Source organism: Capra hircus, chromosome 10 (assembly GCF_001704415.2).
Source record: "Capra hircus breed San Clemente chromosome 10, ASM170441v1, whole genome shotgun sequence".
NCBI classification, from domain to species: Eukaryota; Metazoa; Chordata; class Mammalia; order Artiodactyla; family Bovidae; genus Capra; species Capra hircus.
The window spans coordinates 73,182,112-73,195,679 of record NC_030817.1 but is presented as its reverse complement, the minus strand read 5'-3'; the positions used below and the strand labels follow the sequence as shown (position 1 = coordinate 73,195,679).

General features: G+C 39.7%; 1 protein-coding gene across 3 annotated transcripts in view; it reads left to right on the top strand.

The window, feature by feature from the left end:
* The window catches only part of FMN1 (formin 1), a 437,404-nt gene that overhangs the window by 386,061 nt on the left and 37,775 nt on the right, over positions 1-13,568 (top strand). For all 3 annotated transcript variants that reach the window (XM_018054501.1, XM_018054499.1, XM_018054500.1), the window contains one exon: positions 12,682-12,733. In XM_018054501.1, the coding sequence (XP_017909990.1) occupies positions 12,682-12,733 (52 nt within the window). The remainder of the gene's footprint in view (positions 1-12,681; positions 12,734-13,568) is intronic.

Genomic DNA, 13,568 nt, shown 5'->3' with positions numbered 1-13,568 from the left:
TCCCACTGAGAATGAAATTGTAGAGAGACAAGGTAGATACTATGGGAAACAGGATTTATGTATAATTATTCTCTTAAGTAAGAATCATATTATATACATGGTTAAGTATCCATGAAAAAAATAACAACCACAAAAAATCCTTACAATAGACTCGTCACTTCTTTTAATGTTGATAAGTTAAAGGTATTGTATGGTCCCCGAAGATGAGATAACATGGAGAATTTCAGGTCATGTTAAGAATGCAACCACCTGTCTCCCATTAATGTTAATGAGCCTCTCACAGATCATTCTAAAATTTTACCCCATGGTCTGTTTTAAAATATCAAGAGTCAGGAAATTTAGAGTGAAAGCTAAAATTTCATCTTGGCACTTCCTCTCTGATGTATATATTCCTGTGGAAAATGTACAATACAGTGCAGCCCCAATATACCTTGGTATTTCGAAAATTCTGGAGAAATACATTGTCTACCATCTTGGAGAGCAGCAGGGGGCACTGGGAAGTATATTGGATTATGAATCGAGAGACGGATTCTGCCACTATCAGCATGACCCAGGAAAGTTACTTTGTCAACTCAGGTATCCATTTTCTCACTTCTGTAAAATTAAATTGTTGGAGTAGGTTATATCTAGGTTGTAGGTAATACTGTCTTATCAACTTTCTCAAGTAATTGCATCTGTATCACACTGAAACAGAAAAATTGCTGTGTACAGATAGTGTACAGTCTTTAGGGACTTCACTAGACTACAGAGAAGTGGAGGAAAAAAGATAGTAGAATATTAGCAGCTAATTAAGTGGTTGCCTTTAAAAATAGTAAGCAGAATTCCTTCTAAAGTCTAAAGTTGAGTATTGTGTCTGTATTGTGAGTGGTGAAAGACTTACCTGTTGGGGCAAAATCTCATCTAAGATGGATATATATTGAAAAAAAAAAGTATCATAAAGCTTTCACAGTGAGTTGACTCATGAATTGTGGATAAATTTATTTCATTTAGATCTCGGTGATACTCATAACCTGATTAATTCCTAGAATTGTAAATGGATAAAATGTTTACTATTGCAATAGTTACTAGAGAAAAAAACAGATATATAATTCAATGAACACTTAGATTTACATTGTGGTCTGTTAAACTGTACTCATCACCAATATAAATAATTATTAGAGTCATCATAGAATGTAAAATAGTAGTATAATTCTTATATAACAAGGGAGATTTTTCTAATTCAAATTCTTACTCCAGTATGATATTTTATGAGGTATTTGAATATTATATTGCCTGGGTTTAGAAATATTAAAATGTAAATGACTTAAAATCATGAGTCATCTGTAATCTTGATTTCATCAAGACTATCTCTTTTCCAACCATTGATGAGACAGTTAAGCCCTATTGACCTGAAAGGGCACCATTGTGTGTAATGAATTTGCATATCCCTATTGCCACCACGTTTTACTGTTGTGCACAAGAGATGAGGGGTGGGGAGACACTGAGAAAATAGCTTCCCAAATCATTTTCCACGTTCTGCAGTTCAAGTGAAGAACCTTGGTTGAGAAAAGCCCCAGGTACCTGAGGAGTGACATGAAAGCCCTATTTTGCTTTCCTTTGTCCCCCATAAAGATATTCAGATTTAGTGGTAAAGGCAACTGAAAATGGCAGATCAAAATGATGAAGAAGATGAGAGCTGGCAAGTCTAATTGAACACGAGAGGATCCCAGCTCAAACGTAAGCCTGAGGGTTAGGCTAGATGGTTTTTCACACTCCTTTTATCTGGGTCCCTTTGATTTTATGACTCTCCAGACCTCTTCAATGCCTTCTTTTCCAGTGTCTTTTGCTTGGTACTTTCATCAAAAGCCTGAATTTCCTAGTCAGCTTTAGCCTTAGATATCAAATTATACCTAGAAATCAAATTATACCCATCTATCGAGAACCTTCATACCATGCCTTTGCACAGCTCATACCAGATTACACAGAAAATCTTCTAAATGATATCTTAGGCACTTCAACTTTACCAACCAACAGGACCTTTGCAAATGTAAATTGTGACAGCCCCAAAATGATTCTTCTTTTAGTTTAATCACAGCCAAGAAAACTAATAAAATAGGAAGACCAAATAGGAGGATATCATCCCCTGTGGGCAAGCATGCCAAAAGAAAAAATGTAAGGCTAAGACCTCTCCATAACTCAGTGATTCTATATATTTATATTTTCCCCTCTCTCATAAATGTTAAGAAGTTATCCCTCTTTTCCAGTGTCAATGTGCTGTTGTTGTCTCTGTGGGTGAAAGCATTCTTTTCTCCTAGAAAGTACATGATGGGCTGATTTTCTAAGAAATGAAAAATGACTGCTGTGCTCACATCAGATGGATACCACATGAAGTGGAGTGCGGTCCCTTTGTTTCCTTATTAGCATCCCCAGCTCCTCTATTTGTAGAGCTGTAATAAAAACAGCTTCTTTACTGTGCGTCCTGTTGGTTTATACCAACCATGTCGGGTCCATAAACCATGGTATATTAAAGTGTAATAGACTGTGTAAAGAATACCAAGGAAGATATTCCAACCTCTGTCCCTTTCCCTCGTTTCACAATTTACTACCTCCCAGATGGGCATCCATAAATATGACTTAATTATGTTTGGCATAAAACTCCCACTTTCTTTGAAGGGTGCCCTCCTCCTCCTGCCACTTTTAGTGCATGAATGCAACCCTCTTGAGGATAAAACTTCGGGTATTTCAGTTATCTAGATGATGAATGTTCTCAGTCAATTTTTGGAACGGTCATTTTCTTTATAAAACCTTTATATTTTTTGTAATTACTGCATTCAAAAAATTCAGTCCAATATAAATAAAACTCAAAGAGTTAATGTTTTTTGTGCCTGTGATGTATCAATCTAAATAATGGATCAGTCTAAAACAGGATTTAACAGGATGAAAAATAGCCCTCTCTTACCCTTTGATTCTATTGCACTCTTCTCTTTTGCTGCAAAAAGAAAATGGAAAATTTGAAATTGCTGTGCCAAGGAATGGGATGTGGTCCTGCAGTGGAGAGACAGTGAGCAGGGAGTGTATTCTGTTCGCATGGGTTCCTTGCTCTCAGATAAGTGGAGTACCTCCTAGGTAGTTGAGAGAAATACTATGAAATAACTTAGGTCACTGTCCAGAAGAAGCACGGAGTCTGAGAGCGTAAGCAGACTGCCAACCAAGGACCCCCGTACCGTGACCCACATATGTGAACACAGTGCTGTTAGAGCTCCACAGAAAGAGCATTCACCACTCCATGGAGGAGAGGCCCACTTGGAGGGCTTCACAGTCAAGGTCATTTTAAAGCTTGGTTTTTGAAGAGAGAAAAAGATACTTATAGTGGGCGTGTTTGGGAGGGAGAAAGGCAGGAAAAGGAGGCGTTCAAATCCGAGGAAACAGTTTTCCCAGCACTACTAATTGAAGAGTCTATCTTTTCTCCATTGTATGTTCTTGCCTTCTTGGTCGTAGATTAATTGACCATAAGTGCATGAGTTTATTTCTGGGCTCTCAATCCAGTTCCATTGATCTTTGTAGACTCAGAGATCAGTATGTGCCAGTATCATATTATTTTGATTCCTGTAGCTTTGTAGTATTGTCTGAAGTCAGAAAGCATGATTCCTTTAGCTCTGTTCTTCCTTCGTAAGATTATTTTGGCTGTTTGGGGCCTTTTTATTTCCATACAAATTTTAAAATTATTTGTTCTACTGCTGTGGAAAATACCCTTCATATTTTGATAGGGATTGCGTTAAATCTGTAGATTACCTTGAATAATATGTTCATTTTAACAATATTCTTTCAGTCCAAGAACATGGTATATCTTTCCCCATCTGTTTGTGTCTTCTTCAGTTTCTTTCATCATGTCTTACAGTTTTCAGAGTACATATCTTTACACCTTTGTGTAGGTTTATTCCTGGATATTTTATTATTTTAGATGTGATTGTAAATTAGAATTATTTCCTTAACTTCTCTTTCTAATACCTATATATAAAAGAATGAAATTAGTACATTTTCTCTCACCATATTAAAAAATAATCTTAAAATGGATTAAAGACCTAAATGTAAGATCAGAAACCATAAAACTCCTAGGTAGAACTCTTTTTAATGTAAATCACAGCAATTTTTTTTCAATCTATCTCCCAAAGCAAAGGAAATAAAAGCAAAATCTAAAAATAGGACCTCATTAAACTTTACAGCTTTTGCACAGCAAAGGAGATCATCAACAACAAAAAATGGCAGCATCAGCTTTGTGAGCAAAGTGGGAAAACAGGTTTGAGCAGAGGATACCTGAATGTGGGTTTGATCTCTGGGTCTAGAGGATCCCCTGGAGTAGGACATGGCACCCCACTTCCCACTCACTCCAGTATTCTCGCCTGGAAAACGCCATGGACAGAGGAGCCTGGTGGGCTGTAGTCCATGGGGCTGCAAAGAGTTGGACGTGACTAAGCACCTGAGCACACCTGATCTGATGTGAAAATGACGTCAAGGAAAATTAACATCTACTGAGAATGGTCGTTAACATTCTCAAGCAAAAAAACATTTTGCTTGAAACTGTGTACTATTCATCCCAATGTCAAAGAGCTGGAGTGGTGACTACTAGCATTTGCTTCTAGCCAATTAGTAATAAATGGCAGCCATCCATGGGTGCCTGGCGTGTGTTAGCCACTGTGTTCATCTCTCACGTTCAGTGTGTCCAGTACTCGCAACCACCTTGCAAGATCTTATCATTCTAATTTTATGAGCAAGGTTAAGTGCAGTCAGGTGACTTCCCCAGGGTCTCTCCATTCATAAGTGGCAGAGCAGAAATTCAAGCCAAGTCTACCTAACACCAAGCCCAAGTGCTCTCCATTCTACCACACCTGTATTTAACTTGGTCAAAGCAGCCATCCAGCTGGAAGCTTGGATTCCCAGCAGCCTCTGCTTGGCACTGAGTCATTGAAGATCTGACTGCAATGATTCTGATTCAACCAAGAACTGTGCTATTTTCATGTAGCCCTCATAACTGTGTGGGAGGCAGGAGGTAGGTCATTATTTCTAGAGGAGGAATCTGGAATACAGGATATGTGCATCTTGTCCATGACATTACATGGCAGAGCTGGGCTTGAAACTTGGCCTTTAAGTAGCTTGAGTTCTGATTTGCATTCCTTGGGCCTGCAACCAGTGAATAGAAAAGATCATTTCTGCTTCAGTTGGTCGACCACAGCACTTATGAATTTCAGAATCGTTATCATGGGGCGACTTTATGAAAACTAATGAAACAATGGCCATCCAATGAACCAGGAAACAAAATGCCAAGGCATTAAATATTTACACAAACACAAATGGCCTTTATTCAGTAAAGGCTGCACTAAATAAAATCCACAAAATTATCTCTTAAATAAAAAACTTCCAGAGAAGCTGTGTTGCTTTCTCTCTGGGACATAGAGTTACATAAGAAATAAATATCATTCTTTAAGGGAGAAAATTAAAACATAAGAAAAGCAACACAGTTCTATCTGTGATAGAGAAATTATAGGATGCTGTAGGCAGGTCACCAAGCAAAAACCACTAGACTCTCTCCTGGCCCCTCCATTAAATTACCATCATCACAGTATATACCTGGTCTTGATAAGGAACTTTGGAAGACAGAATTGATGTTAAGCAAAATGTCTCATTTTCAGTACTCTGGTTTGTTTTCTTGTGAGACTGTTATCATTCTAAGCAGTTGTTTTAGTCCCTTGATTTGAAAAAAAATTAATTTGTTGAGACAATGAGACAACTTTTTGCAAAAGTGAAGGAAAAAAAGGAGGGTCGGGGATGCCTGTTATTTCTCTACCTATCTGACCGTGTCTCCAAACTTATTCTTCTGGAAGCCTACCCACCTTCCTCTTAGCTACATGCATGCATGCATGCTCAGTCATGTCTGACTCTTTGCGACTCCATGAACTGTAGCCCACAAAGCTCCTTTGTCCATGGGATTTTCCAGGCCAGAATACTGGAGTGGGTTGCCGTTTCCTACAGTGGGTCTTCCTGACCCAGGGATCAGACCTGCATCTCCTGAATTGGCAGGTGGATTCTTTACCACTGAGCCACCAGGGAAACCCCCTCTCCCATAGCTGTTACCAAATTAAACTGAAAAAGAAGCATTCTTATGCTCTATCCGTGGAATTGTACAATAGAAAACTAAGGAAATTCCACACCTGGATTCAGGACCACTACTCGTCTTATTTGTAGGATAAGGACAGTTTCTGTCTAAGATGTGCCATCTTCAATTTAAAATTTGTCTCTCCCTTTTTGTGTGGGGTACCTCTGTGGCATGCTGTGGCTGCCTATGCACCCCTAATTGAGTAACCTGGGTAGAAAGTCTCCTACTATAGGGAACAATCCATGCTCTGGAAGTTTTTTCTTTTTCTTTTTCTTTCTTTTTTTTTTTTTTTTTGCCAACTCTCATCAAAACTTACTTACATTGCTTCTTACCCTCTCAGGTGCAATTGTCTGTCTTCCCCAGAATGAAAGTTCTATAGGATATTTGTCTGCTTTCTTCACTGAGGGGTGCCATGCACCTCAAACAGAGTCTGGCAAATGGAATGAAAGAACAGACTCACCTATGTCATGACGTCTGTAGCTACCAGAGCTTACAGAGCCAGATACGGCCAACAGGAATGTGCTCTTTGTCCTACAGACTGTCGGAAAGAATGTTTTTTAAATTTGGGAACATATGTTTAAAAATCCTAGCTTCTCTGGAAAAGGTGGAGGAGGATGGAATAGCAGTGGCCAGTGCCTTGAAGGGGCCTGGCCTTCCCATTTCTCTCCCACTCTCTGCTGACTTTCTTGCACTGAGACTGTCAGTTCTAGTATTGAGAAGCTAGAAATAGAATTTGGAAGAGTATGATTCTTACACCTGGCCTACAATTACCTTATTTGTTGGTGATGTTGGAAGTTGAGTTTGTGACTCCTGTCTTTAAACATTTTCCTTCTGGGTAATTTTCCTTTTGTTTTACTCAGAACATTGAGGACTTAAAATGTATCATGACATGGTTGGAAATTTCACACATTGTGGCAGGAGAAATACTTTAGGCTGGTGGAGCTTCAGGGTCACACCAGGGAAATGGCTGCCTTTTCTGTCTGAACAGAGGCCCTTGACTTAGGAAAGCTTGAGATCTCTAGGTTCTTCTACTTTTCCTGCAGGCTCTCATCCCCAAAACCCTCAGAGGTTCTGCAGTGTGCTTTTCCACTTAGCAATACCTCTTTTTACATTTGGATACTGTTTTTCCCCCCCAAATAACTATATTCATAGAGCTCTTGCACAGTCTTCATCTCATGCTTAATTCAGTTTGGAAAGGATATTTCTCGTGACTCAGTTAATATGCAGCAATGGGGTTGACCACAGTCTGCTTAGCACAGAGTGGAAGTAGCCAGTTAGAAACACCTAGTGACAGAGAACAGCACCCATAAGCTCCAGGAAGATCACTCAGGCCTCAAAGGAATTTTCCCCCTTATTTGGTCATGTACATAATTAATAATCACTGGATAAGAACAAACCACTAGTCGATTTCATATTTGGGGGAACTTGGTAGCCTAGGAGAGATGCAAGCCACTTCTCTGTGTCTGATTGGCTAAGAACTCAACTAATTCACAGAGATTCCTGCTTGAAGAACTCGAGAAATCATAGCACAAAAAAATGGCAATGAGTGTGACTTTACCTAAAATGATGTAGCTATCTAAATCATTTTAATATAAAAAATTTTGTTGAAACTTACTGAACTTAGAGCTACTAGTATACAGTTTTAGCCTGACATTCTTCTTTAGCCTGTGTTCATACTCTGAGTATAAAGTCTCATGTTCAGGAAACTTAGTATCTGTCTATTTAAGCAACTATTGTCAAGCATATACATTTTTAGCTAAAGTAATTTATTTAACATGTGGACACCTTTCCATGTTTAAGGCCAGATGAAGGGGCTGCTCTCCTGAAGCTTACATTCAATGCTGTGTGATAAATGAGTAAATGGATAGTCTGTTGGGTAGATAGAGGGAAAGAGGCGGGGCGTGCGTGGCAAAGGATAATCTTTCATGTGGCAGGATCAGAGAAGGTGATATTTGAGCTGAGACCTAATGCAGAGAGGGAGCCAGTCACACAGCGGCTGCGGGCAGTGTCCTCCAGGGAGGAGGAAAGGCAGGTGCAGTGGTCCCCAGCCCACACACTCGGTGTGCTCCTTCAGCGATCCTGCCAGCTAGACTGGAAAGGAACGGGTGTGAGAAGGAGGAGATGGCGTCACAGGGGAGCCAGGGGGCAGGCTGGCAGGACCTCTGGGCCATTGTAAAAGCTTCAGAGGCTTTGTCAGGAGAGATGGCAAGCTGTTTTGGTCAGGGAAATAAATTAATAAATTTACATTGACTAAGTGAATAATGATGAGATGCTAATAATACCTGTCCTGTCATTTATCGAGCATATCTTAGGTGCTAAGGGCTTTACATGTATTATCTCATTTAATCTTTATCACGTCTGTGTGATGATAGCCTCTGTGGCTCTGCTCATAGTACAGATCAGGCCATAACTACACAGTGCATTATGAGGGACTTGTCCAGTCACACAGGTAGTAAATGGCAGAGCTAGGCTTATTAAATAGCCTAGCTATTTAATATCCTTTGAAATATCTTAGCTATTAAAATTTTTTAATATCCTTTTAAATATCCTAGCTTTTAAAATCCTTAATACCTTTCATAAGGTATCACAACATAGCTTGTTATAATTGATTTTCTTTTCTCATTCATTTTAACATCATAAGCATTAAATGAAAAGATTCTTTTTCAAGTTGAGGTATAGTTGATTTACAATGTTGTGTTAGTTTCTGCTCTACATCATAGTGATTCAGGTATACATACGTATACATTCTTTTTTTTAATTCTTTTCCATTATGTTATCACAGGATATTGAATACAGTTCCTGAGGCTACATAGTAGAATCTTGTTATTTATTCATTCTGTCGTATATATACTAGTTTGCATCTGCTAACCCCAATCAAGATTGCCGGGAGAAACAATCAATAACCTCAGATACAAAGATGACACCACCATTATGGCAGAAAGCGAAGAAGAACTAAAGAGCCTCTTGATGAAAGTGGAAGAGGAGAGTGAAAAAGTTGGCTTAAAACCCAGCATTCAGAAAACTAAGATCATGGCATCCGGTCCCATCACTTCATGGCAAATAGATGGAGAAACAATGGAAACAGTGACAGACTTTATTTCTGGGGCTTCCAAAATCACTGTGGATGGTGACTGCAGCCATGAAATTAAAAGACCCTTGCTCCTTGGAAGAAAAGCTATGACCAACCTAGACAGCATATTAAAAAGCAGAGACATTAGTTTACCAACAAAGGTCTATCTAGTCAAAACTATGGTTTTTCCAGTAATCATGTATGCATGTGAGAGTGGGGCTATAAAGAAAGCTGAGTGCAAAAGAGTTGGTGCTTTTGAACTGTGGTGTTGGAGAAGACTCTTGAAGAGTCCCTTGGACTGCGAGGAGATCAAACCAGTCCATCCTAAAGGAAATCAGTCCTGAATATTCACTGGGAGTACTGATGCTGAAGCTGAAACTCTAATCCTTTGGCCTCCTGATGCGAAGAACTGACTCATTGGAAAAGACCCTGATGCTGGGAAAGATTGAAGGCAGGAGGAGAAGGGGATGACAGAGGATGAGATGGTTGTATGGCATCACAGACTCAACGGACATGAGTTTGAGCAAGCTCTGGGAGTTGGTGATGGACAGGGAAGCCTGGCGTGCTGCAGCATGCGGTCGCAAAGAGTCAGACACGACTGAGCAACTGAACTGAACCCCAGACTCACCCTCCACCCTCCTCATCCCCAGCTCCCCCCTTGGCAACCACATGTCTGTTGTCTATGCCAGTGAATCTGTTTCTGTTTCATAGACAAGTTCATTTGTGTCATATTTTAGATTCCACATATAAGTGATACCATATGATGTTTGTCTTTCTCTGAGTTACTTCACTTAGTATGATAATCTCTAGATCATCCATGTTGCTGAAGATGGCATTATTTCATTCCTTTTTAAGGCTGAGTAGTATTCCATTGTATATATGTACCACATCTGCTTTATGCATACATCTGTGAATGGACGTTTAAGTTGTTTCCATGCCCTGGCTACTGTGAATAGTGCTGCTATGAACATAGAGATGCATGTATCTTTCTGAATTATAGTTTTGTGTGGATGCATGCCCATGAGTGGGATTGCTAGATCACATGGCAACTCTGTTTTTAGTTTTTTGAGGAAACTCTGTACAGTTTTCCATAGTGGAAAACTGCACCAACTTATATTTCCACCAACAGTGTAGAGGGGTTCCCTTTTCTCCACACCCTTCTGCTGCTAAGTCGCTTCAGTCGTGTCCGACTCTGTGCGACCCCATAGATGGCAGCCCACCAGGCTCCCCAGGCCCTGGGATTCTCCAGGCAAGAACACTGGAGTGGGTTGCCATTTGCTTCTCCAATGCATGAAAGTGAAAAGTGAAAGTGAAGTCGCTCAGCCGTGTGCAACCCTCAGCGACCCCATGGTCTGCAGCCTTCCAGGCTCCTCCGTCCATGGGATTCTCCAGGCAAGAGTGCTGGAGTGGGGCACCGTTGCCGTCTCCACCACACCCTTTTAGCACTTGTTATGTTTAAACTTTTTAATGAAGGCCATTCTGACCAGTGTCAGGTAGTTTTGGTCTTTGATCTCGTTGCAGTTTTTATCTTTTCACGTGCCTGTTGGCCATCTGTGTGTCTTTTTTTGTAGAAATGTCTGTTTAGGTCTTCTTCACTTTTTTAATTAGGTTACTTGTTTTGTGTTGCTGAATTGTATGAACTGTTTGTATATTTTGGAAATTAAGCTCTTGTTGGTCACATCTTCTGCAAACATTCTGTCTAATTTCATAGGTTGTGTTTTCATTTTCTTTATGGTTTCCTTTGCTATGCAAAAGCTTGCCAGTTAGATTAGGTCCTATTTGTTTCTTTTTGCTTTTATGTTTATTGCTTTGGGAGGCTGACCTAAGAAAACACTGGTACAGTTTATGGCAGAGAATGTTTGGCCTGTGTTCTCTTCTAGGACTTTTATGGTATCATATATTTAAGTCTTTAAGCCATTTTGAGTTTATTTTTGTGCATGGTGTGAAGGTGTGTTTTAACGTCATTGGTTTATATGCAGCTGTCCAATTTTCCCAACACCACTTGCTTAAGAGACTTCCTGTCCATTGTATACTCTTGCCCCCTTTGTCACAGACTAATTGACCATAGGTACATGTGTTTATTTCAGCCTCTCTATTCTGTTCCATTGATATGTCTGCTTTTGTGCCAGTACCATGCTGTTTTGATTACCATAGCTTTGTAGTAGTGACTGAAGTCTGGGAGTATTATGCCTCCTGCTTTGTTCTTTTTCCTCAGGATTACTTTGGCAATTCTGGGCCTTTTAAAGTTCCATATAAATTTTAAGATTATTTATTCTAGCTCTGTGAAAAATGTCGTGGGAGATTTGATAGGGACCATGTTAAATGTATAGATTGCTTTGGGTAGTATGGCCATTTAACAATATTAATTCTTCCAATCCAAGAGTGTGGCATATCTAAATGAAAGAAATCTTAAGGCTCACAGAGATTGTCTTGATGATTTTTCTAGACATATTTAAAGTGTTAAGAGTTGTATTATCATACATGACAGTATTATCTTCTGATTAAAGAGAAAATATGTAAAAGAACCACTCCAAAATGAAACCTCCCAGTTTCCCTGTGGTCCTTCAGAACATGGGTTCTTTAATATATAAATACAATAGGTTTTTGTTGGCTAATCATTTTATTTTTTAAATTTTATTTTATAACACCAAGAACATTTTGTATTGGGGTATAGCCAATTAACAATGTGATAGTTTCAGGTGAACAGTGGAGGGACTCAGCCATACATATACATATACATATATCCATTCTCCTGCAAACCCCCCTCCATCCCGGCTGGCACATAACACTGAGTGGAGTTACGTGTGCTATACAACAGTTTTATGTTGGTTGTCCATTTTAAATATAGGAGTATGTATATGACCTTCCCAAAAGTTCTTAATCTGTAAATTCAGAATTCTATCTCACTATTATTTATTTCTTTAGTAATAGTATTTTTTTCCAATGCATTATAATAATGCAACACATTATTCTAAGAAAAGAGACCATAGGCATCCTTAGACCATGGGTATAGAGAAAGCTTATGCAGTGATTCCAGTGAATTCCTTTGAATTTGAGCAGAACTGCTACAAATGGTACTGAGTTTATGTTGTTGTTTTGAGGGAGTAGGGTTGCTGAGCACTTGCCAAAGGGTCACAAAGGGGCCAGCTATAGCTTGGATGACCACATGTTCTAATCTGGCCAAGATCATTCCACTTTTAAGCCTTTGTTCAGCATAATTAACAATATCACCCCTTTCAAAAGTATTCCAGAGAGAAAAATGCATTATATTTATGGTCACCATTAGCTATAGCTGTTAACAAGAAAGCAGTGATAGTAGACATAGAGAATTGAGTACAATCACCAGGACATGTGGCAGGGGCTGCCAACCCCTGAATTTGGGCTTATTTTGATTATAATTGAATGTAATAGAAGTCAGATTACACAAAGGATATGATGGAAGAAAATGCTGTTCTAATTCATGATTAATTCTCTTTCACAGCCAAAAAGGAACATAAAATGGAAGAAAGTTACTTGGAGAATGCACAGAAAAGGTAAGCAACTCTGACTGGCCTCAAGCCTCTCTTTGACCATCCATTCTTTTTTTTACTATTATCAAGAATATTCACACTGCTATGCAGAACTTTTTCATCTTCTCCAAGGGTAGACTCTGTACTCATTAAACCATCTCCCCCATTCTCTCCTTCTTTCACCCTGGCAGTTACCATCCTACTTCCTGTCTCTGTGACTTTGACTACTCTAGGTACCTCATGTAAGCAGAATCGTACAGAACTTTTCCTTTTATGACTGGCTGATTTGACTTAGCATAACGAATGATTAGCCATTCTTTTGACTGCCTTTCCCCAACCCCATGAAGACTGTGCATCCAGGAGCAGATCGAGTCTAAGGAGAGCTGGAGTGAAAAACTCCAGGAATAGCCCTTGGGAATAGTTTTCCTCAAGAATCAGGGAATCATCCAGAAGTGACCCACCTGCCTCACGAGGTCTGACACTATTTCCATCTGTTTGCCTCTCCCCCATTACTCTGCTCCTAAAGACTCCATGGGTGCTGGGAACAAGTACAACTAAATTAAACCAATTATTACAGGTACCTAAGAGACGTACGTCTCTCCTCAGGTTCTGGAGGATGTGGTAAACAGGGGGCAAGTGGAGAGTAGGGACTCATCTCTCTGTGTGCCCAGAAACCTCCCCAAGCAGTTGGGAAAGAGACCTCAGTTCAGTTCAGTCGCTCAGTCGTGTCCGACTCTTTGCAACCCCATGAATCGCAGCATGCCAGGCCTCCCTGTCCATCACCAGCTCCCGGAGTTCACCCAGATTCACGTCCATCAAGTAAGTGATGCCATCCAGCCATCTCATCCTCTATCATCCC